Here is a 26,644-nt window from a genome sequence, read left to right as displayed (position 1 = left end):
TGCAGGTCAATTTAAGTTGTTTTTGTTTTTTTTCTTCTTTTTAATTACACTATATAAACATAACATATCTACTTTAAGTGAAGCCGATACATGTTTATTTTATATTTACAGAAACACTCAATATCAATTATATAATCATTATTATATCAAATAGTTTATCAATTTGAAATTTCGTAGCCCTATTCAGCTTATGTATGAGAAACGCGCTTTTTATGAGTAAGGAGGTATTGCCCATTTCAGACTGATTTTTTTCTCAAATCAGCGTGAATAAGTATTAGAGATATCATATTGAAACCTCATACATCGATAGATATCATTAAGAAGAAAAAAACATTGTCCAAGAACCACGACTCTCTTTTAAGAGTTTTTATAACATGTATAAGTATTATTCTTTTATCTATTGAGATAAAATGAATTTAATATTTTGAGAAATAACATTTGAATCCCGATATTGAAATTCTTTTATTATGAAATTGTTATTGTATTAATATACTTTAAATGAAGAACCATATGAGTAATGATAATTTAATTTCTGAATGTAATTATGCTTTTATAGGATATGTCATTTTGATTCACACTGCTCATTTTTGTGGTTTTTGTACCATAATATTTATGTTCTGAAAAACATAACATTAAGAAGCAACATAAAGGTACTTTAATCATGCGACCATGGATATCAATTCAACGAATTAGCTTGATGATTTTAATATGATTGTACAAATGCAAATACAAACATGCATAAAAGGAAAAATATAATTGCCATTATCATTTATTTTATATACAAAAAGCATATACAAAATACGGCATATTCAAAGCAAATAATGCAACAAAATTATCACAATCTAAATAATAAATAGTTCTTATACTATTTACTTAATATCATGTATCGTTACAAAACATCTAGCAAATATATACAACATTATAAAAGTTACACTTAACATTTCACAAGTTTCAAATGATGCATTTTAAATATGACATAAGAAAGTTTTTTCGTCATGGATAATTCATTGCCCGGCACCTTCTATTAATACAAATGATAACGGCATAATTAAAACTGTGTCAGACTCGGTTTGATTGAGCCTCTTTATGAACGGTACTGGAAAGTTCAAGTTACCGTCAATGCTCCCTTACACCGGTTTAAGCGGAATTGAACATTTAACATATTATGGTATTTTTTTTAATTTAGAAACAGATACGTTCATACAGCGGTTATCATGGAACCTTGAATGTTGCACATTTTTGCCATTACATAAAACTAAAATAAATCAATTAAGAATCAATATCGGCCTGAGGGGTGTATATCGGCTATTTAACACTGGTTTGGAGTTTTGATGCGTAAGAATTGATTAATTTTATGGCATCAAAACTACAAGACCGAGTGAAAAAATTAACGAAGGTCAGTGACTCCAAAATTAGGCAAGGCAAAGTCACGATTCTTTTTCACTGCTCATCTACCCAATGAGATCTACGTACCTACAAAGTTTCTTGTTCATTTCTCTCATAGTGATTGAGTTATGGCCCGGACAAAGTTCAAAGTGTAAAAATGAACAAATGGCAACAAATCCAAAATTAGGTTAGGCAGAGTTATGATTTCTTTGTACTGCACATCTAACAAATGAGGTTTATTTACCCAGAAAGTGTCTTGTTCATCTCTTCTCTACATTCAGAGCTATGTCCTGGACAAAGTTCAAAGTGAATAAATGAACAAAGAAAAGAAACTCCAAAATTACGCAAGGCAGAGCTATCGTTCTTTTACACTGCTCTTTTACCCAATGAGATCCAATTGCTACAAAGTTTCATGTTCATATCTCTTATAGTTTTAGAGTTATGTCCCGGACAAAGTTCAAAGTGTAAAAATGAACAAAGGGAATAACTCCAACATTAGGCAAAACAGAGGTACGATTCTTGTGCACTTCACATCTACCAAATGAGATTTATCTACCTACAAAGTTTCATATTGATACCTCTTGTTGTTTCAGAGTTATGTCCCGGAATGGAAAAGCGGACGGACGGACGAAGCGGCGACCAAAAGCTCACCCTTCGAAGAGCATAAAAAACAAAATACTTCAAGTACCAAATAAAAACATAGATACCCTAACATGGTAACGTTTTCTGTAAAAATTGAGCATTCGTGACATTCATTGGAAGAATATAGATTTGTAATGTATATGTAATTGACTGATATTTAATATACAATAATTCATGCGGCATGATGTACAAATGTACTCTTTTTCCGAATGATTGTTCCAGTTGGCATCATGCAAAACAAATTGTGAATGCAAAATAGTTGGTCCAATAGAACTTCACATATTGTGTTCATATGAAGTATATAGTATAATATTATACATAAAAATGATTCCTCGGCGTTGCATAAACTTATTACTTATTGTCCGAAAGGTTATTTATGTCATTTAAAAATCACTAAGATAATCTACTACTATAATTATATCCATACTGAAGCTTCACTTTATATTCTGTAGAAGGTAAATCATTCATACTGTAGTACGAAAGGAGGTAGTCAACGGTTGAAAATGTGTAAGTCTCGTCAAGCTTGTATAGAGAAAAACGACCATTCTGAAATAGATGAAACTAATACTAACATGTAAGATACTTGCATTTGTCCGGTGAACAGAACATGTATTTATGTGGCTAAAAAGATAAGATTTTAAGACAGACGCGTTTACTATTTTCACTTGCAATAGAATATAACAAGCTTAAGAAAACTTAAAGATTTTATTTACAGAGCTTGCAGTCTTTATGACATGATAATCAATTTAATTTAAATCGAATATAAAGTTTAATGTGAAGAAACAAGAAACTTTAAAACTTATAACCTACATGTACTAAATACCATGAAAAACAAACCTGGGAATATATCCGGAAATATCTTAGACCTTTAGATATTTTGACACATAGTTCCTAGAAGGAAGAAACAAATCTAAATCAGTCTAATATATAAAGAAAAAAACACACATGAATAGGTGCATGTATCAGCTGTAAGAAACTGAGCATTAGAAGTATTTGATTTTACTTTTTAAATGATAACAGTCATGTTAAACTTAAGGACTAAGACTCGTATATACTTGATAAGCATTTTTTGTCTCTTTGAAATTGAAAAGTGGATTCAATTTCCAACATCTCACGAATGCTTTGGACATCTCCAGAATTGTCAAGAACTATTAAACCCTTTCTGAGCGAGCACATTGGTTGATGAATAAATAAAAGAAAGAAACAGGACCCCTTATTTCTTTGGATGTTGATTTTCAGTAATAGTATGGAGTAAATAATTTGAATCAAAGCATTATCTCAATTCATTACACACTATGACGTAGTTATTTAAATTGTTTTACTCGTAAAAACACTATATTTGGTGTCTTTCAGCTATTTTATATTTTGTTATTATATTTTTTATCCTTTGAATAATTATATCCTTCTATATATAGGCTATACAGAACTATTTACTTACATATTCAGGGATGTCACCTACTGGGAAAACAGCAAAATGACCCTCTTCTTGTTTCTTCAACAACCTAAAATACACTTTTTTGATAATCAAATCTATTTTTTGCATATTTATTTCATAACTTAACACATTAAAAATATACTACGACCATCGTTGAGTAATATTTCAATCATAGAAATTTACTTAATTTGAATGAATAATGAGTAAACTAAGTAAGGGAAGCTGCGTTCCCTATTATAGGTCAAGTAAAATAGGCATTTTCTTTAAAAAAAATATGCACGTTTTTTTTTAAATGATACTATATTATTCATATTTGGCCACCTATAGTGTGTTAAACATAACATATCTTCTTTATGGGAAATCAAAACAATTTAATTTTACTTGTATATTTACAAAGAAACTGTGTAGCAATTATCGTTTTTTCTGATATCAAAGTTGAACATGATAACATCTTTAAAGAACAGGTAGCGGATGTTTCTATTGTTAAAAATTCTGTAACTCATTTTTTATGGTTATTTATCTAAAATATAATGCTCAAATGGAGATTTATCAATTTTGTAAATTCCAAAAAACATTAATTGTAAAGATATTAACGAATTAAAATTTCATGTTAATAAAGGGAGGTTATTAGAAATTTATTTTCTATAAAGTCTAAGTCAAATTTTTTAATACAAAATGAATGCATATATTTAAATAATTACATATAATGTGGACACATATTTGCAGTACATATTTTACATATTCTCCAATGTCTGAAAATTGTTATATAAAATACATATATAACATTTCACTTAAGTGTTGTTACAAGTTCGATAACAACATACAGAATCTTTTACATTTAGTTGGTTTATCATTTACATGAATGAGTAGGCTGTTAAATGAGGTTGAAGATAATTCACAAAGTGAGATGTAATTTATTATTTTGATTTTATGATAGTGTGCATCGACTTCAGAAAAATCTTTTAATTTGGACGTAAGAATTTAAATTGATATAAAAATAGTAAAATATTTCTGCAATATTTAATATTCAGCTCTTCATAGAGCTGGATGAATATAGAAACATTTGAAATTAGAAACGCTTATTTGTATTTGCCGTAACTTTCTGCCTTTTTCTGCAGCATTTATCATATATACAAATATAATCAGACAAATCAAAGGAAGTGACGTAACGTCAGGGCGTTATGTGCCATCTGCCACATTATTCTTTAGTGCTTACTCCGTAACTTACTAAGGTCTACATGTTCTTAAGCATTTAAAAATATACTTATCAGCAAGTGTTATTTTTCTATACATGTTTTATATCTACATGCCACGATGGGCCAAAATATTCAGCAAAATCAAAAATGACGAATATGTACTAAGAACAGAAAAAAAATTCACTAGGGAATCTGAGAAGATGTTATATGACAGCTTCGGCATTGGTGTGACGTAAATTACGAATTAAAACCCTGAATATTTATGTTTAACGTGAGAATGTTAATAAATTGAAGTATGCGTAGAAGCAGAGTTATTTCATTCCTACCTTTTACCCTTTCCTTTGTCCTCACACAAATAGTCTTCTCTTGCAAATTTCTGAAACAAACAAGTAAATTTGTTCTGAATTAAACCATACCAATTTAAACATAGAAAAGAGGAACAAAACTTATGTAATTTAAAACTAGACGCATATAGACTTTACTTAAACAAAGCAAAAAGGAAATTATGTATGCCCCGATTCATTTAATTTGGGAACAAGTCTTATTACAAGCACATTGGTATTTATTTTAGAATAGAGAGTCTGCACTGTAGCTTCTTACGAGGCATTTTTTGTTTGTTAAATCAGATAAAAATATGACAACGAAATTAGACATTCTGACTGAAATTGAAATTGATATGACAAAAATAAATCCACATATGTTTTACTTTGGGAACGCATGCGGAAATATACTCACTGGGGTCAGCATACTTTGTACTGTTTCTGGATTTTCATAAAGAACTTTAGGCGATGTATCGCCACTGTCAGTGCTACCATCGGAGTCATTTTTTTCGTAAAAATTTTCATGAACGTCGACCGTCGAATTCTGAGATGACTCTTCAATCGGAACATTTGTTACCCCTCGAACTGAATGAAACGACCTCGTAGATTTCGAAAACGAATTCAAATCTCTTGAATGTTCAGGAACAGTCGTTCTGCTTTGAACTGAGCAGAAAGACGATGAAAAGTTTTTAGCAGACGTCATAAAATCACGTGGCAGTTCTGAAGCGTTCGTTCCTTGACGAACTGAACAGAAAGGTGATGAAGGCATTTTCGAAGATGACATTGAAGCATGTGAAGATGTAAGCGATCCATTTACTGTTGGTTTTGGCGGTGGTGTAGGCTTTGCTTTCACTTTTGTATATTTGTGTTCTTTGCCTTAAATGGGATAAAACGCGATAATGTTAGAGTAGTACAGTATAGTGAGTAAAAAAATCTTATTAGTACAGTCACTGACATATTACAGATTGTACATCGCATAACATTCAATAAAATGATCATTCTTTTATCATATGTTAATTAAGAAATGCATTCGACATATGAAGTTATATTTATTGATACAAGTGTCAGGAAGGATTGTTTTTACTTTCAACTTGATTCTTTAGCTCGTTCATTAAGTCACTCGGCGGAGCACGCGTACCCTTTTCCGATTTTCCTGAAAACAAGTGTAAGGTAAATAAGTATTGCAATTATTGGTAACACTAGTTTATAGATGTGTAAAAACTATTTTTCATCACAAAATTATGTTTTAATCAAAGAGTGTTATATTGTTTGTTTCTATCTCTTGTTAAACATTCGATAAAGCTCCTTAATACCGTACATTTATCAAAACTTATATAGTGTTGTCTATGTATTTTTAACAATAAGTTATAAAGAATAATTTTTGAATAAAAGGATCAGAAAAAAAAAATTGAAAAAAATCTATACCAAAAATATTGTCAAAATCAAAAACATACAAGATGAAATAAAGATATACAATTTATACCTGTAGGTACAGTAGTTCTGTGATCGTAACGTTTATTTTCTGCATCATGTACCTTATTCATGTACAACGGAACATTAGATACTTGAATGTCAATCGGATCCTCATATTCTCCATCATCGTCTGTAACAATAAAATTACTGAAGGTACTGATATTGACCAGTTTGAACACGATATTCAAATATTAATGCATCTTAACAACATTATGTGTTTTGTGTATTCACCTTTAACCGATATGCAAAATTTCAGTATTCTAATGAAATCCGTAAATGAAGTTTCATAGTCTTTTAAAGGTATGCTAAGGATAAACTAGAGTATGGAAAGACCAAAGCATTGCACTGGACAAATATTTGACAGGAAAATGGCTTGTTTAGTCTTGGGAATAAAATAAAAATGGAGAATAATTATTTTACTGTTTAAGAAAGACATTTTCAATAGGTGCTGATTACGATGAAGCACTGATATGCAGAACGTTGACATTCGCAAAACCTTAAATTTTAATTTACTGATTACCTTATTATAAAGCAAACTTAACTGAGGGACCCTGTGTTGATAAAAGTTTGGCCTAAATTGCATTTGTAAATGAACGATCGTATACTAGACTTTATAACGAACATTTGTTTTGAATCTGACATGGTAAGCTCAAGTAAGCAGTCATCAGCTATCACCTTTGTCTGCTTATCTGTAAACAGATGGTTAATCAATCTGGCACAGGTCTGTCCCATTTTCAAATTATGTTTGACAATTGTATGATCTGCTGATAATGTGATCCAAGCCACACAAGCTACTAGTATTTGCAAAGTGGTTTATCGTTAATCAGTTACAGTAGCAGCTATATCATTTACATAAGAAGCACTTTTGACATAGGTTGCCGATGTTTTGTCATATTATACACCATCTCTTGGAACTAAAGCACATTTGAATTTTAAAACAAGCAAAAACTGGCCAAAGATAAAGATATTTTATTGTTCTTCATGATTCTTCAAACAGGCCCTTTGCAAAATATATAAGAACAAGAAATAAACAAGGAAAAGCGGTATTTAACGCACGCATCCAAAAACACAACCCAGTAACTCAAGACCACGAGAAAAGAGCCCAAAAGGATAAAATAAGGAGTGTACACAAGGGCAAATCACTGACAAGCGCCATCCACAGTCAACTCATGCAGGTTGCTACAGAAACAGAAAAGGATGTTAAGGAAGACGACCAACCAACAACGTTTTCTTAAAATATTTTTCGACATTATTCTTAGACAACCCAGCTTGAATTTGTATACACACGATAGCAATGTTGAATGAGCAATAGATACATCTAAAGTAGGTGTAGCTTACATTTATGCCACCTTCAAAATCTTGATTTCCTCGTCATTTTCACGTTATTGAGCAAGATGACATTACTGATGCATTCATATTTGAACTATTCTAACTCATTTCTGAGAAATTTATATCTGTCAGATACTCAGATTAAAAAATGAAAAAAATGTTTATATAAATAAATGTAAACATCACATGTACATGATGTAAGTATATACCACACACATTAATTATTCAAAATTCTTTTTGAAATTATAAAAGGTGTCTTCACGATGATTGAATTATTTCAAACGCCTTGATTGCAGCTTTTGTAATTTTCGGAATATTTCTACAGCCATAAGATTTGTCCAAATAATTGTTATTTAACATAAATTGTAGTCATGGGTTTTCTATTTCATCACATCATCTCACTAAGGTTCTATATTCTCAGCTAGTTATTTATTTACAATGTGTTATGTGTGCATATATGTTGTTTTTTTCTAAGACTAGTTTATTAAATTTTTCATCATCATTTTCGTTTTCATTCCTAGAACTCTTGGTAATGGACACACCACAAGAAATATTTTGTTGTCAGAAATACATGTTTATAAATATGTGATATCTCTATGGCCAGCACTCACAATTATCAAAACATATTTCATTGTTGTTTGCACCAAACAGCACAATCATAGTATGGCATTGGTTACATTATATCCAACAGAATATAGATAATTGATAGTGTATATATCTAAAGGTTTCTAAAGATTACATACCACAAGGCTGAACAGGCAAACGTGTGTCGATTGTACTTTTGTTCACATCTTTAGCATTTCCAAAACGGCTTTCATTAACCACATCGTATCTTAAATCTGTATAATCCCCAGCTGGCCATAAAAAAGAACCAAAGAATTATATTTTCCTAATCGCTAAAATGTAGGTCTGATAATTAGGAATTTAATTTATATAATGAAATGTTATTGTTTGTATACATTACAAAATTAATATAAAATATAAAGCGGTATTTTTGTACGTTAAGGGTCCTTGACTCAAGAAAGTGAGAAAGTTTGATTGAAATATGATTATTAATACATCATACATTCTCAAACACAGCAGAAGATTAAGTTCAATAAGTAACACTTGCTTAAGTTGGTCTCTTTGTCAAGTCTATATATTTTAGATTTATAAACAATGTAGCTTCTAAAATCCACCACCAGTGGGACGGATTTTTAGCGTTTTCGGAATTCAGCAGCACATATGTGAACCATCAATTGTAACATTAAAAGATGGTAAAATTTTAAAATAAGCAGTTGGTGCAATTTCAGTTATAAAATGTAAAGAGGTTAAGTTTAATGTATTTTACTATCTGGTATAACTGACTTTGTGGATACAGCTGTATTATATAAAACTCAATTTGATCTTTAACCACCTCTTTATATTACATCTAAACAGACTCTGCTGGTAACTCACTTTGATTTGTATTTTGATAAATGATAAATAATTTTGATGAACATTTATTTATTAAATCGAACCTACGACTCTCATCCTACTATTGCCACTTATATGTATAAAAAAAATAGATTCACTTCCTGTTTATTCACTGACGAAGAACATATTTGTTCGAAATCGATTTGAATATTTAAAAAAATAACTGAATGTACGCGTGTGGTTGTTCTTTTTGGATTCATATCACTTATATGTATGGGATCTTATGCATAAAATAGATCATGCATATACAGCCAAATCAAATTAAGTCATATCTGTTTATCATATTAGTTATTTTATTCTGCCATTTATGATGTTAATTATAACGATGTCTGATAGGTTGTAAACTTCTAAGATTAATCCACGGAAGAGTAGGACCGGAAGGCGATATCGGCCCGCAAAATGAATAATGGCCCCGAGGGCTTCAGCCCGAAGGCATTATTCATTTCAGGGCCGATTATAACCTTCTGGCCCATCTATGACGTGTATTAATGTCTATAATACACTTGGAGATCTTACAGAAGCAGTTTTATTTTTAATTTACTTAAATATTTCTTTCGTTGACATTCCTATCTCTGCACATAGATTTCAAATGTACTGTACAGTATCTTATACAGAGTTGCTTCCCTTATTTGTATCCAACACAATAAAGAAACACGATTTATTATCTCGGAATGAAATTGTAGCTAGTATTTTATTTCTGTAAATTTCAATAAAGCTGTGTTTGTAGAAGTTATGCTTATGTCCTGATTCTAAAATCGAGCTATTCGTGCTTCACTTTACAACAAGCTGATTTTATTACATAAAATTGTGACGTCATTGTTTCCGTTTGTGCACGTACTCATATTCAGCGGGTCGATTATGATTATCAGTTATCAGCCCCGGGGTTCAAATTCATAATCGGTACCGTGACTCTCAGTTTAAATCCTTGACAAATTTATTACTATATACAGTAATAAGTGTATTAATATAATATATTATACCTCATTTGCATATGCTCTTCTATATTTAATATGACGTCATCCGGTCCATAAACCGCATACAGACCGGGGCGGTCCATAATTCTTATGAAGACCGTTTAAACGTAATTTTCACGGCGTGCGAATTTTACGACGACACAACCGAATCGCCTTTTTATCAGAGACATAAATTTATTACATATTGATCAAAAGTCATGATTTGTATTTAATTTGATTATAAATATTATTTATACAGTATGTGAAATTCTTAAAGTCCGGGTTTTTTGCCTTAGTAACATTAAATATTTAATTTGATTCACAAAAATGGAATATTAAAAGAAGAGCATGATTTTTTGCTGCATCGCTTGAAAATAATAAAACAAAATCCGACTAGGGTTTGAGATATTTCACACACTGAACAAGTAAAATTATTATTTTAAAGCAAATAATAGTAAAATGACAGAACAAAACAAATGGATGAAAGGATTTAGATTCGGTATAATATAACAAATAAAACATTGCCTTTCGGGGAAAATGCAAGTTTACGGACTGGTTGGTAAGATTGAGGAAGGAATATGGCCCTCAGCTGCGCTTCGGGCCATATACCTTCCTCAGTCTGACCAACCAGTCCGTAAACTTGCATATTGCCCCCAAGCCTATGTTTTATTTGTTAAATACTGCACGTTTGTAACGTCGCTTTTCATTGTAATCGTGACGTTTACATAGTTTTATATACACGGCTGCGGTCAATTTATGAAGAATCTCACTTTTGTCTCCAACAAAATGATGGTTGCTGTATTATAAATTCGTTATAAATATTTCTGACAGGTTATATGGCTGTATATAAACGGTTGTTGTTTAGCGACTCAGGTTAAATTTCAAAACAACCGTGTTTCTAGTGTCATATAACTTGTCCAACATCTTTATAACCGAGCCGCTAGGCGAAGGTAATATCATACTTTCTAACGAATTTATATACAGCATAATTACTTAATTTAGGAATAGAATATCAAATATCATAACAGTAAGATAAAATGGTTTCCTTTTATGAAAATTTAAGATTACTTACGTTGTACGCTACTGTAAGCCGTCGCCTCAGCGCTTCCAAAGCCACTGTCTCTGTAAAACAAAATACCAGACAATCTTATATAACATCACCATTCCGGTTTTCTTTTACGGTTGGAAAATGCACTCATGGTTTGATAAATTGATATATTTTTCAATAATTCATGCTTAGTGGTTGATATCTACAGAGAATGTGAAAATAACACACTAATCCTAGTCGTCATGATACAACTTCGAAAAACATGAAGCATAATATTGATGTTTTAAAAGAATAGAACATATTCAAAATAACTTACGCTGAATAGTTATGCCACCTTACTTCAGAAATTGCTGCTTTGAATTCCTGAATCCATTTCTATAACAAAATACAAACTTTATTTTTCATACATGTTTGTAAAATAGAGAAATATAAAGAATCAACAAAGAAAAGACAAATTTTACTACAGACTAAAAGTAAGAAAGACGAGATTTCTATCAGTTAATTTTACATTCTAGAATATAATTATATTATGTAAGTATTGAAAAACAAATATTACTGCTTCTATCGGTACCACGGCAACTTAAGAGTTGCTACTCTTAATGTCTATATTACTGCTCTCATGGCGATTTCAGTCACGAGATTGAAATAATCTGACTTTTAATTTCATAGCAGCAAAGTATCCTTATGTCACTGAACAAAAGGTAAGGTTGACCTGGGTACAATATCAATCGCCCTTAAATAATATATAAGATATCTTACTGTCCTATTATCGGCAGTATCACACGAAAACAATATTGGGGCTTGCGCTGTAGTGTAACTTAGACGGAAACATATTTTTTCACCATTCTCCGGATCACTCTCTGTTGCACTGAAACAATGTTGCCGCCAGTATATTTTAATTGCTATAATAATTATTTTTGTACTGCTTAAATAAAACTTGAACTAAAATAGAAAAATTCTCTTAAAATATAACATCAAGTTAATATACCTATCTAACTCAAAGGCACATTATGCCTCAGAAATAAATAATCTTTTATCTTTTTTATTTCTATACAAAGGGCAAACATGTGCTTTATAAGGGTTTCATAATGTTTTAGAGCATTAAGATGCTTATTACATGAAGAAAGTAGCACTGAATTTAAAATTATGTAACATGATGTAGCAAGTAGCAAGATGTAAACAAAGTAACAATATAACTTAATTCATTTTAACGGCACTTTTTTCTAAACAGCAATAAATTGTTCAGGTAATTGGCAAATGAGAATATTTTCAGAAACTATAGGACGCCAAGAACGAAAGAATTTCAGAAATAAGGATAAAAACGTTATTTTGATATAATGGGCCCTTGTTCCATGATTAAATAATATACGAATAAATATCGAATACATGTATATATTCTAACTAGCGATGTATGCATACCTTTCAAAATATTTGAATGAGTAACATTGGTCAGCTTTTTTAGCCTTTCTACTAGCGTAAATATATAAACAACATTGCGATATAATCACATATCTTTGTTTCCCTGAAAATATGAAGAAGAAAAGTAGAATTAGTTGCGGTCAGTGCGGATGGCTCTTTTAAACATATGTTACTATTTTGTGTTATTAACTTGGACATCCTAATATTTGCGATCAGTTCATGTACATCTACCTGATAAACATCTGCTTTAGTAGCGTTAGACTGATAGCATAAGAATTATGCCACAACTATATATGCTGGATCAAAGGCATCAAATACCTTCTTTAAATGATGGGCAGTCAGACATATGCAGACGAAATAACATCACAAACACATGCCCATTGGTGAAGAACTTAGGTCTATACAAGTCTCGTTTAACTTTACTTGTACGTGCTTATTTTTCATTGCACGTTTCGATTACAATGCATGTCTTATATTTGGAAAATGTATTAAAATATCTATTATCACAAATGTCGTCTAACATACCTCTTTAGACACACTGACCATCAATATTAGCTAACCAAGATAGCATCATGAAATACAAAAAAATCCCAATTTTCTCCCACAACCATAGCGATGAGGACAACTGATTTAAAGGCAACACACTTAACTGTTCTCTCGCATATGGCTCCCCAATTAACAGCGAACATATATATGCTTTACAATTGAATTTGCTCCAAACAGAAGGAATGATCTTATTTGTAAAATTAATCACAAAAACAGCACACATACTTACATTTCTTTCCTATTAAACTTTTATTGAGAACATATATATCCCCGCAATATGTGAACTCAACACCTCTTAAAAGGTCCTCAGCACCTTCAAGATAATGTATTAAATAAACGTTAAAACTTTGCAATTGTAGATTATCTTTACTACTGAACAACTGCATTTTAGTTAAAATTACCAAATTTACAATCATACAAGAAACATATCTTAGTCAAGGAGAGAAATAATGAATCCGTAATAATTACAGGATTGGGTTGAGCAAAGAAAGCATTCTATAATAAACATTGTATCATAGTTATGAGACCTTGCTATTAAAATGTACAAGAGTTAAGTCGCCAGGGTTATACCCACAAATGTATTAAATGCGTTGCAGGTTTTGGCTATCTGCACTCCAGTTACCGCACTGTCTGCCAGGATGCTCGAGGATGGGTCACATTTATTCTGGGGTTTACTTATTGTATCGAAAGGGAAATGGATAATGATAGAAAAGTCCTATTCAGATCAGATGCTTTTACATTGGTTACTTTTTCTGGGGTTTCATATTGTGACGACAGTGAAAGTGTTTTTATTTTTGCATATACTACAAAAGCGAAGGGACAATCTTATTTACCCCCCCCCCCTTGTACAAATCAGATAGCCACGAGTTTTATAAGCATAAGTGGAACTGTTTTAAATTAACATTATTTACATAAATCATTAAGTTTATTACTGTATATATGAATATGTATTTAACAAAACAAAATAAACACTTTTGACGTAACCAAAAGAGTGGGGACACTGTGACACATTTCTTCCATCAACTCTTACATATTGATAGCTAGCATTGCAGTCCGTCTGCATACATGCAAGTTGACATAAATTCAAATGATTTTACGTTGCAGTATTTGAACAGTTATAAGTTTAAACAATACTTCATTTCAATCAAACATATAGTGTATATACGTCACGCGAAATAATTACAATCAAGTTTAGAAGCTACAAGCTTTTTTAGAAACTCTCTCCTTAAACAAGTATTGGATATGCGTAGTTAGAATACATAAATCTTTTTACAATAAGGTAACTAAAAAGTATGAAAGTCTTACCTATATTTAAGGGCTGTTCGATTGTAGGCATTGTCTTTCAAATCACTCAAAAAGACTCCTTTTGGTTTGGCTTCATATCTGATAAAAAAAGTTAATTTGCGTTACAATTCTAAAGCTCTTTGAGCGCAGCCTTTCCTTGTTGATCTTGATTATCAAATTTTATATATTTGTCCTGTGTCGTAGTAAGAACTGTACTAAGTGTGCTTTGTTTGTTTCAACAGTGCATATTCCACGTGACTTTTGTGATACACCAATACAGAATACGGTGCAGGTAATATTCTCTTACGAAATATTTTTAATATTTTTCATTTTTTTGTATGGGATAAAGTCTTGAGTAAGCAAATGCAATATGCAACTTGCATACAGGAAATGTCTCTCGGAGGAAAGTCCCTTTATTTTTTCGTGAATGAATCGTGTACGAGAAAGGTCTTAAAACAACGCAGTTTCACTTAAGATTTATACACGTACAAGTCCTTTTTCCCCATGACATGATTTTGTGTATGAATGACTCACTAGAGTGAGTGTAAAAACTCTTCACATGATTCAATTATAATAATGCAAAAAAAAATTAAACGTGGGGAGAGAAAAATATCACCTGAAGCGTCTTAATTCTTGAAACAAAGTGATCCCTCGGAAGCATTAATCACAACAAAATAACAAGAAGCCACATGAAGCATACAAAAGCCACATTGTATAGGCATCGTGAAAGTAAAATTGTGCAACCTGATCACAATAGTCACCTAGTATAGGCACCGCAATAGTAGAATTATGCGACTAGATCACAAAACTAATGTAGTATAGGCACCGTGATACTAAAATTTTACAAGATCACAAAAACTACGTAGTATAGATACCATGATAATAAAGTTTTGCGACCAGATCACGAAAGTCATGTAGTATAGGCACCGTGATATGGACAGTTATACATTGCTTGTCAAGTTAGCGAATCTTTCATTTTGTATGCCTTCTCTCCTTTGTATAATGATAATTAATTATATTTAGTCTTAAAAAACTCATTTGAACAAACCCTAGATGTCCATCTGTAAATGAAGTTGGAAAATCTTATATGATATTATAACAATTAATTTTAGGATAGATTTTTTAATAAGTTAGGACTTATAATAATAAAAGAATTCCATCATAAAGGTGAGACACCCCCTTCCCCTTCAAAAATTCGAAACATAAGTAATCTGAGTAAATGCACGGGACACTACGCCTCGCAAACAATGATGTGACATTAAGATAATAATTATATAATCATTGAACATTTCGATGGCTTGGTGGGAAAGGGTTGTAACTCATATTAAATAAAAAAAGAGATACAACCCTTTTGTACCAAACTGTCGATTTAAAGGTAAGTCAGCAGGTCTTATAGCCAGCTAGAAATAGTTAAATATAAAATACGAGTAAAAGATCAACAAGGAAGGGTGGCATTTAATAAATGCATCCCTCATTTCGACCAAGCATCATGTGTAGGATTACTGGCACAACAGGAAAGTTGTATCTTTTATTTTATTTTGTGTTAATCATTATCTATTGCTCATTTTGTATTGAATCGGTTTTTCTAACTTTTTTGTTTTTGCAAAAAGAAGAAAAAAGACACACACGTAAAATGTTTATGCAATTATAAGGTAAAATCTTGTATATTGTTTTTATCTGTTGTCATGGAGAGATAACACTTTGCCTAAATATCAAACCAGAAATCATTGGTGCTTTCCCTATCGATCTAAGCTGGCAGTAAGGAAGATATATTCAACAATTCAAAATTTCATGAAGTTCATGACAAATAAAGTATTAAACAGGATAAATTAATATTTTGTGATACATTTTTACCATATTACTTTTATTTTATAAAAACATCTGAAAACTTATGTATACAAACAGCTCATTTGAAACCTCATAATTATTTTCCGCCTGTTTACCGATAGCTTATTAATATACTATTAAAACATGTATACACTATTGTTCACTGTAAGTGCTAATTAGAAAAGCATGAGTCAGTAATTACAAGAACATGAGTAAGAGAGTCTTATCATACTTTATTGGTCAAAAGTTCAATAGATAAGTAGATTTATACCGAAGAAAAAGAGCTTATGATTGTAAGTTGTGATCAAAGTGGTAAACCACACTAAGTGAAATTATATATATGTACATAATTATGCAATAATTTTTTTTCAAACATCGAAGATTATTTAAAATATGTACTGCAAATACTTGTGCATATTATATGTAATCATTCGAATATATGCATTTATTTCTTTTTACAAAATTTGACTTTAACTTTATAAAAAAAATATAAATTCTATTTATTTTATTTACATGAAATGTTAAATTCGGTAAAATCTTTATAAATTATATGCTTTTTGGAACCTACAATATTGATAAATCTTATTTTGAGCATCATATTTATGACTTAAAACCATTAAAAAATGTGTTACATGATCTTTAAAGAATTGTATTAAGCTTTATAAACCATTTTGAAATGTCGTTACAGGGTCGAGAATATGTCGTTACAGGGTCGGGAATATGTCGTAACAGGGTCGGGAATATGAACCACGATCGAGAGTTTATATTGCGTCTAACTTTTACTTCACTGTAAAAATTAGTAAATAAAAGTGTAAATCCAGTATTTTCATTTACAATGCAACTGTTGTCTTTAGTATAAATTAATCATAAAAACGTCTAATAATTCATTATCAGTGTGATCTACGCAACAATTATACGACATAGATAATTAAAGATAATTCTTCTTCTTTTAATCATACATTTTAACAAGTTTGTACAGCAGCTTACCAATAGATGTGCATTTTTTGTTTAAAACCTGTATAAAACATGATTATATCTGGGATTTAAAGTGTATCTTTCTGTCCAAGATTATATGTTTCAATGAGTTCACATGTTATTTAGTGTACAATTGAAGTAAAACAAGTCCGCCATGTTAATTTGTTTGTTTTTTCTGGGCAGGAGCCGATCAATCGACTTTCCCAAACTCAGCGCACCGGTTGCGCTACGGCCAGTAATCACTGCCTTGATGATTGTCTTGTTTATTTTATGCAGTGATCACATTTGATAATATAATGTTTCTTTTTTTCTATGAAATATACTTCAGCTATAACTAATTAGAATAAATATGTTCGTGAAGTAATACATATAATATGACTCAGTTTATCGCAAACAACTGTTCATAAGCGACCAAATAACCTGTAAAAGGTTAATGTACAAGTCGTGCAGTATTGTGTAAAGGTACTATACATGTATACATTTGCTATACGGTAGATTATCAAACCATATTTATTTTTAAACTGGATTTTCCAAATCCGGTAAAAAGCGCGGCCAATAAATGGAACACTTCCTTTTCTAAATTAAAACTGTATTATTATATTACGCAGTTTTTTTAAACACGTGAAAATTTGTAACTACCTGTATTGAAAATGTATCATACTGTTTTCAAATTAATAATATTTCACTAGAGATAGTTTAGTTGTTTATTTAACAATATTTTTGAATGGAGAATAAGTTCACAGTTAGTTAACATGATTATTTGATTTAAGTTCATAACTCATAACAATGTCAGTTTATAATATCAGTTACCCCTGGTAACATAGTTATGTGGCTGTAGGATTAACATTCATTTTAGAGATTTGGTATAGAAATGTTTTAAAAGTCCGTAAATGAAGCCTAGTAGTCTCTAACAATTCTATTTTAGAAAGACTATGTGCAATGTATATGTATAAATTTCATGTATTGATGCTATGAACTGTACAATTATGAAACTTAAATAAATTTAAAGATTAAATAATTATGATAAATAATAATAGCAACATACAAATGATGAACACATTTAACATTTAAAATAAGCGATAAATAGCAATGCTACTGGTTTAAATATATTTATTTAAGCTCGATTGCGAAACAAGTTCTTGCAACTTATACTAACCACTTTCGAGTCCGCTTCCTGATACTTACCAGTACTGGTGTCATGGAAAAACATGGTTGTGACCCGAGTAGGGCTCGAGCCTATGATCCCCGGGTTGGGAGGCAGACACCTAAGCCTATAGGCCACCACTCCCCTTGCTAATTAAAAACTGTCTTAAAAATGTACAGACAGTAAGTCTTTTAATTTGTTTTGATATTAGAATCCGTAAATGAATGAATTGTATGTTCATAATTTAGAACCGTGCAAATCCATTTTTAAAAAGATCAGACAGATTATCAATAAACGTGTTCACACACGTAACCTAAATTTTAACGTAAAAAAGTTAGCTTATAATTTTCTTGATCGGGGAAAATGTTAAAATGAATAAATATTACATTTATGAAAATCATATTTACATTACATTATGATAGGTTTTTATATGATGAAACTACGTACATGTAGGTGAAAATATATAGGGTAAAACAACAAAATCAATGTAAAAACATGTAAAATGAGCGAAATTCATGCTAATAATTAGTTAAGTGTGTCATAAATATCATCTTTTAGAAAAAAATGCTTACCTGGAACACTAATTTCATTTTACTTTAGGTAAAATCCTATATGTTTCATTAACGGAAATTCAAGACAGAAAACTCTATGTTGTTATCAACAAAATATTGTTTCGTTGTATTTGTTAAGTAGGATACTTAAAAGATAATAAATTAAATCAAGTATCAGTCTTTTATTTCCTTATGTACTATTAAAGAAATACTATTAAAAGAACCTCATAATCAATATTTTACGTTTGACATAAATTTAAATATTGCATAATAATAATAATAATAATAATAATAATAATAATAATAATAATAATAATAATAATGATAACAATAATAATACTATTCATGTTATAACAACAACGTTTTCTAGAAAGTCAATGTTTAAAACACGCTTTATATCATTAATTTTTCAGATTGAAATTAACTGTTTAAATTGAACAAAAGTAACTGAATGTATAGAGTAAAAAATAGAAGAAAGAAATATTGGAAAAAGATTTTCACTTTATAAATGTTAAAATTTGTGTCTTGTACATTGTTAACACCGGTGCTACAAAACTAAATTCATCCCCATCCCGACGTGTAAGACAATTCGCGAGCTAGTTATGATGTCATTGATAAATCAATGCTAATGAAAATATTAGTTTTCGCATTTTTTTTTTTGAAATATGATTTGTATGTGATTTGCACGAAAGAAAAAAAGATCAAACACAGAATCTTATAGGGTTCTATGTTTATAGTATTTATCATTAAATTTCATTTATTCTGATTATGCAAGGTATTAAAATAGCAGAGAATGTGCAAAACAAAGAAAAAGAAAATAAGGTAAGAATTCTTAACGTCACATGGATGAACTTGAATTTAACACAAGAAATTGAAGAAAAAAAATATTCATCGAGATTTTATGTAATATCGAGACCTCACACTTGAGTTAGGAACTGGCACAAATATTGCAAAGTCTTAGAGTTTTAAAGTAAATCTATATTTCATCGGTATGATATTAAGACTCCATGTATATCACTTATACCACACGACTCATCGTGAAAAACAATTATTTCATAAATAAAATAATATAAGTTTTACTGCTGTGTATATTTATATTCTGTATAAATATTGTGATTCAAAGTAGCAGCATATGTCTAGTTTATCTTTGGCAATATTTAGCTTCTACATTGTCACTTCAAACCGAATATATCATTTTCATATTTGTACAAATAAAAGATACATATCTTTTGTTAAAAATCATCTTTAGATTTAATGTTTATATCTTACTCAATTTCAGTATTCAAGAATAAATTAAAATTACTCACCAAATGGTAACATTATGATATTTAAAAAAATATTGATAGATCATTTTGTTAACTCAATTATTTCCCCATTTTTCTTTCTTAAAAAAATAAATTTGTAATTACCAGTTACAGTAGTTCTCTTGAGACAGGCGCAAATGATTATGGTCATAACATACATTCTACGAGTATATTTATTTCTGCGAAAAAAAAACAACACGCATTTACTGTATTTCTATTTATAAAATACAGCTTGATATGCACGTATACCATAAGTATATATAAGTATATATCTATATATACATGTATTTGTTAATATGCACTTCTAAACAATTGGGATACCTAAAGTATACAAAGAAACTGGATTGAATCATCCAAACTTCCTTGTCACTACAAGTACAAACTTAGTCACTGCGAAATAATTCTGTTAAACAAACTTACATTGGCTGCAAAAGTGGCAAAATGTTTAATCTTACATCGTACATAGTATTAAAAAGTTTTATAAAAACAAAAGATGTTAAAAATGATCTAAATCAAATGTAGATCTTTATATCTTAATTAATGTTAATAGACCGTTTTCTTTCTCCATTAAATCACAAGGAAATTTAAATGACATATATCCCTGACCTATCTAATTCCACAAATCTTTGTTATTCAAATAAAAGGTCACAGTAGGGATCTATCAAAATACTCGGACATTCTAGCATTGTATTGGTTACTAAAGCCAATAAAATGCGTTTTCACTTGCTTTGGCTATCGCTTATTAAACATAATCAACTCTTGTATACAAATACATATCCAAAAGCTCAAACAGTTGAGAACTGGTCTTAGCAACATAGCTAGCAAAGACTACGAAAATGCTCCCAATGTTTGGACCAGAAGACTAAATCTATGCATATCTGGTGGACCCGAGGGGGTGAGGGGGATAAATTAGATTTTGAATGAAATATACCAAGGATATATCGTTATTTTTATGGACTCGTATTGGAATACCCAAAGGAAAATTAGTAATATCTATAAATAGCACATAGTTGTGGGTGTGATAATACATTTACTGTGCCAAATCTTATTTATGTACCAATTAAAAAAGTATGGGGGCAAACTACGTTAAGAGTCTTTAACCTTTTCCCTCATATAAACGTGCTTTGACGGCTTTTGTCCCTCCCCTTTTTGAGGCTTATATAGCAAATGAAAACGGCCATTTTCACAATATGCTATTTAACGATGCAATATGAAAATATTGTAATGTAGCTTAGATGTATATTTTGATAAGTTGACACCATCATGTGTTAACGTAACCTGATCATGTGTGAGAACTTATATCCTTTTCATTCATATTGACATTTAGGAAGTAGACAAACAACAAAAAACGTGAAATAAACAAATCAGAAGTATGCAGCTGTTACGCAGAAAAGCGCAAATGCACTTTTTTCCTTGAGGGTTCGGGCTTTAAATGCGTTATTGTGTAAAGGTATAGGTAAATGCCCCACCCCCACCCCACCCCCCACAACCCCATAGATAAAGAAAAAAAGATGCATTAACGCTCTGTTGTATGACGATTTGTGAATTTCACAATAGTAAGGTCCATATACTTGGATATGCACCTCATATCACTCAAATAATGTATTGTATGTTGTGAAAATATTGTATTTACATGGGCTACTAATATTATATTCTTTTTCCAGTATAAATCACCTCAAAATATCCTTACATTTCGTCTATATATCTGTTATTATAACATTTAAAAATAGATTTTTTTTTGCTTTCCAATATAAAAAGGGAGTATGCTCTGATATTGATTGACTATTCTTTTAAAACAATATAACATCTTAAAGTGGTTTGGTCTACAATAATTGACACGTTTTTCTATAAGTATGTCAAATATTGATACAAATAATTAAAGAAATGTATCAGTTGCATATTCTTATAAAATATTTCTTAGAAAAACATTGTTGATAGAGTTCTAAGTGATTTGTTTTGAACTTTTATTTGATGATTTATTATCTGTCATATATAGATATTTAATATTGGATCATGTCCAAAACAACATTATTGAATTATTTCGTGATTTGTCGTCATACATGATGCTATATTCTATCAATTTAATTATATATTGTATTACAAACGTTCCATTATTGAAAAAATCACTTTAACCAATTAGTACAAGAGACATTGTAATGCTATTTATAGATTACATAATAAAATGCATTATTATTTTTATAATTCAGATTTGTTAATATTTGAACATGATAACAATCAACTAAACACATTTAGTTTATACTTTATTCTGATCGGATTTATTTTTTAAAATTCAGCAATAAATATATATTACTTGCGAGATAAGATCACATTTTGCAATAAAACATATCTAGTTTTAATAAATAGTCTTGCAACGTTACATGTTGTTCAAAGAATAATTAAGAAAACAACAACATTTGTTTTTTGCCGGCAATCTTTTTTGTCACCATCTGCTGAGTAAGCGTAATTAGAAATAGAAAGTAAATAAATAAATAAACCCCCACATTTTATCAGTCAACGGTAAATGACATGAGATCAAAGCTGAGTATATCTCCTGTGTGACACATTTTATTTCTTAAGTAGGAAAAAAACAAGCAACTTAACACTTCAAAAACAATGAAGATAATTATTCAATATCGTGATTTAGTATAAGTATCAATTGCACATCGTGTGGCTTACAGTGAATATATTATCATACATGGTGACTTAGGGCGACTTTCCAGCATTGCCGACGTAGCAAGACTTAAGGTGCCCCCTTCGCCTCGCGCATTATTTGAGGTACGAGTGGGCACCTGAGTAGAACCACCGACATTGGGTAAGCTAGCTACATAGCTTCCTCACATGAAATAATCCAACGTTCTTGGCGGCACTCGAGTCTACAGTGGTGAGAGGCAATCAGTTTTATATATGACAGACCTCGGATTTCGGATAATGTTTTATTGTATAGAAATTAAAGTTCCCTTTACAATATAAACTACGATTATCTGGATGCAAATATTAGACACGCACACATATCTGAGTCTTCCCATTTTAGCACTTGCAGTCCATATAGGTTTATTTCATAACCCTCCTGAGAACCATACTGCCGATGCATCAAGTTAATACCTGATACAGTATATGCACAAATCAATTGAAATCATATCAATTGCTGGTCAGATCTAGTAGGCAATTGACATTTTTAGATTGTCGGATCAAGGAAGTATAAACTGTGTCTAGTCTACCAAACTAACTGTGTCAGACAAGAAGAAAATTTATCATGATAACCGTTTAAATGGACAGATGACTCTACAAAACACCAACAATAACACATAAATATATGAATAAATAAATAAATATATCAACGCATTCTTATGCGTCATAAGGGTTTTTTACACATCCTTCTAAATATAGTTTAAGTTAACTTCCCATCATTAACTTCCTTTAAGTTTTCCCATTCCTTTCTTTATATCTATCTTTATCTGATCAACAATTGTTTGTTTTAAAAATAAAATAAGGAATATTTAATTAGTTGAATCATCAATTCACAAGTGTTGGATAATTTATTGTTGCAGCCATTTCACAACCAAATTCAATTATTTATGTTTTGTCCGCTTATGGATAAACCAAATTATGCTAATAGGTCAAACTCAAATATCGATTGTAATGGATGTTCATGACAGCGAAAATCGATCGGACTTACTAAAACGCTATTAGCATAAGTTAAAAATCGTCGCGATAGCGAAGGACGAAAAGTCGATAAAGGGCGAAGCAAATTGTAATGACTTCTTGCCGTAAGGAGAAGAAAGGCAGAATCACGATAATAAGCAAAAATGGTCTGTTAATGCGGCGCTAGCAAAATGCAAAAAGACAACACATCGATTTATTTCAAACGGTCTGAAGTCAAGCCATATAAGATTTTCAGTGTGTTTTAGACATTTCACATCTCACTTAAGCCGTGTGCCAACACCCATTGTAAGTTAAATTGTTATTGTAAAGGGATATCAAGAAAAGCCTAGTATTACAAAAAGGCAACATTTAATTTTCTGCTAGAGTATCGTCTCTTCGTGTTGTCGAGGAACTCGTTTTAAATGTACTACACTGATGTTTTCAGTCAAATCGGGCTAAGATCGCACTAAATATTGATTTTTAAATTAGTTTTGAGTGTTTCTTGGTTTTTTTCTTTGTTGTTTCTTTTTTTTCTGTATATTTTTTTAAACAATTTTATGCCACCGAAGGACCACGTGTCGCGTTTTAGGCCCATATCACTACCTAAAATGTAAAAATCATACTTATTGTACGTCTACCACATAATCAATTACTTAGATACATTATTTGTGTTTGCATTCTTAACTTATAAAATGGAGGGCGAGTTTGGTTGGATAGAAATGACTAAGGTTTAAAATAGTGTTAAGCATAATTTCATTAAAAAGACAAAACAACCTGTAAAATGAAAATGAGCAAATTAAACAAGTGAGCTGAAAAACTAAAAACCATAAAATCCGACGGTGTACGGTGTATAGAGTTTTGCAAATTACAGTGTCAATCAGTCTTTCTCTGCAGACGAAATTTATGTCACGTGATATGATCTAAGTATGTACTAGTTTGATTGTTTGACAAATTCTAAATATAACTCTTAACTTCATTATATGAATTCTCGTATTGAAATAATAATTGTGATTTCTAAAAGGTCATTTTTTTATTGGTTGTTTTAAGTGTATCGCAATATGTATTGCGATAGTGGTAGTCTGCATCTCAATAAGGGTGACACAGTATCGTTGTACCCATTAATAAATTTGTCATAAAAAATAACAAAGATTAGAAAAATGCAAAACTTTAAGCATAAAAAATAAATTGTTTTTAAAGTATTTGTTTGCATTTTGTATAAATATAACAGATAAAATCCTAAAGAATATGCATTTCCCTTAGCGCTGCAGATAGCACATGCGCGAGAAAGCTAAACATTTGCATGTATTGGAAGGAGGAAATGGTTTATTTTGTTACGAAATTAACGTGCGTTAAATAATATTGGAACCTTTCTCTAAACTCTTTTAAGAATCATGTTAATAACAGAGACAATTTTGCTGTTGCTCTTTAAAAATATTATATTTTAGGTAATGTCTTTATAAGAGTGTCTTTAGAAATCAATCCAACAAAAGTATTTTTATGAAATATAAAGTCAGGTACTTCCGATAAATCGGTGATTTATCGATAATCGGTGATTAATCGGAAACTCTCTTTGCAGTTTAAACGACTATCAACACTATCTTTGCTGGCATGCTGATTTAAAACATAATGAAAATAATAACCATCAACATAATGATATTTAAGATAACTTACAAACAAACAATGAAAAAAGAAGTATCATAACACTACATACCATAGCCTCTGTTGTTGTTTTGATTCCACAAAGCGAACCATTACCTTATAGAATTTATACATTATTCATTTTTTCTAGCCATTGTCCGCTTTTAAGATGAAATTTTAAATACCTGTTAAGAGTCCATTATGAAATAAAACGTAAATATGAAATGGTAAAACCCCATTTCATTCCAAAAATCTATGTATAAGACGTTCTAAAAATAGTTCATCGTCAACTTAAACTTATTTGATTTAATTCTATTGTTTGCCTTCACAAAGCAGGAAACAAGTGTCACAAGCAAATTGACATAAAACATAAAAGATCATACATTTACACAATTAATTATGAACCAATTATCTTAATATACTTGTTCAGAAGTTTACACGATTTACACAGTAATTCCGCTTATGTTTTGAAATAACTCTGTAAACATCTTATAACATTAAAAGGGTGTATATCAATCCACATTTAAGTTTGAATAAAAGTGTTGGGTTTCAGTTTTAACTTTATCTAAAGGCTTTGAAGTTTTGAAATATGAGTATAAAACTTTGCATCTTTATGTACTCAATTACAAACTAAACTTAAATAAACCATTGATAAGCATAAACTTAGTACGATGAAGTGAAATTAGTTAAAGTTTTTTAAGTAGCTCTATTTAGAGTACGAGCCCTTGCATAATTTTTTAGTTTACAATTGACTTTTATAAATTCAAACTTTTTTTTTCTAAATTCATCTTAGTCATGACGTTTCTATTTCGTATATCTACCTTGTTGCTATGGTTTCTGACTGTGTATAAAAATCAATCAATCAACCTCATTGGGATAGTCTGAACAAGCTCTTTTTGGTTTGCCAAACTTAGAAATCTAAAAATATATTACTATCATGCAATCTATTGAACTGGTTTTTAAAAATAATTGCTAAATTTAACGTAACATGTATACTAACACATCGCTTTTGTGAACGTGATAAATAGAAATCATTAAATGATACAGGAAGTCGTATTATTCATCAGCTTTCACCTT

General features: G+C 30.4%; 1 protein-coding gene across 2 annotated transcripts; it reads right to left on the bottom strand.

Annotated features, from left to right (window-relative positions):
* Positions 1–689: 689 nt before the first annotated feature.
* LOC132714863 (uncharacterized) lies at positions 690–26,050 on the bottom strand. Of its 2 annotated transcripts, XM_060697781.1 has the most exons (16): positions 25,641–26,050; positions 20,393–20,466; positions 14,508–14,585; positions 13,432–13,515; positions 12,657–12,759; positions 11,997–12,105; positions 11,554–11,612; positions 11,262–11,311; positions 8,525–8,635; positions 6,463–6,582; positions 6,064–6,132; positions 5,395–5,855; positions 4,986–5,035; positions 3,467–3,530; positions 2,866–2,919; positions 690–2,574 (listed from the first exon to the last, which is right to left on the bottom strand). In XM_060697781.1, the coding sequence occupies exons 3-16, from the start codon at positions 14,536–14,538 to the stop codon at positions 2,422–2,424; spliced, it is 1,518 nt and encodes a 505-aa protein (XP_060553764.1). In that variant the 5' UTR covers positions 14,539–14,585; positions 20,393–20,466; positions 25,641–26,050; the 3' UTR covers positions 690–2,421. The 2 variants fall into 2 exon arrangements, with proteins under 2 accessions (XP_060553764.1, XP_060553763.1); XM_060697780.1 differs by lacking the exon at positions 20,393–20,466.
* Positions 26,051–26,644: the final 594 nt, after the last annotated feature.

The sequence above is a fragment of the Ruditapes philippinarum genome, unplaced genomic scaffold, assembly GCF_026571515.1.
Source record: "Ruditapes philippinarum isolate M1 unplaced genomic scaffold, ASM2657151v2 ctg1368_1_1_1_1, whole genome shotgun sequence".
In the NCBI taxonomy this organism is placed as follows: Eukaryota; Metazoa; Mollusca; class Bivalvia; order Venerida; family Veneridae; genus Ruditapes; species Ruditapes philippinarum.
Note: the sequence above shows the minus strand (reverse complement) of the source record. Positions and strands in the feature narration are given on the sequence as shown.

Bases quoted from the DNA above. Each gene is read 5' to 3' on its own strand.
- LOC132714863 (XM_060697781.1), bottom strand. From the start codon at position 14,538: ATGCCTACAATCGAACAGCCCTTAAATATAG. The intron at 12,760-13,431 runs GTAAGTATGTGT...TCATATTTTCAG, and splicing joins AAGTTTAATAGGAAAGAAAT to GGAAACAAAGATATGTGATT. The intron at 6,583-8,524 runs GTATGTAATCTT...TTATTGTTACAG, and splicing joins TTTGCCTGTTCAGCCTTGTG to ACGATGATGGAGAATATGAG.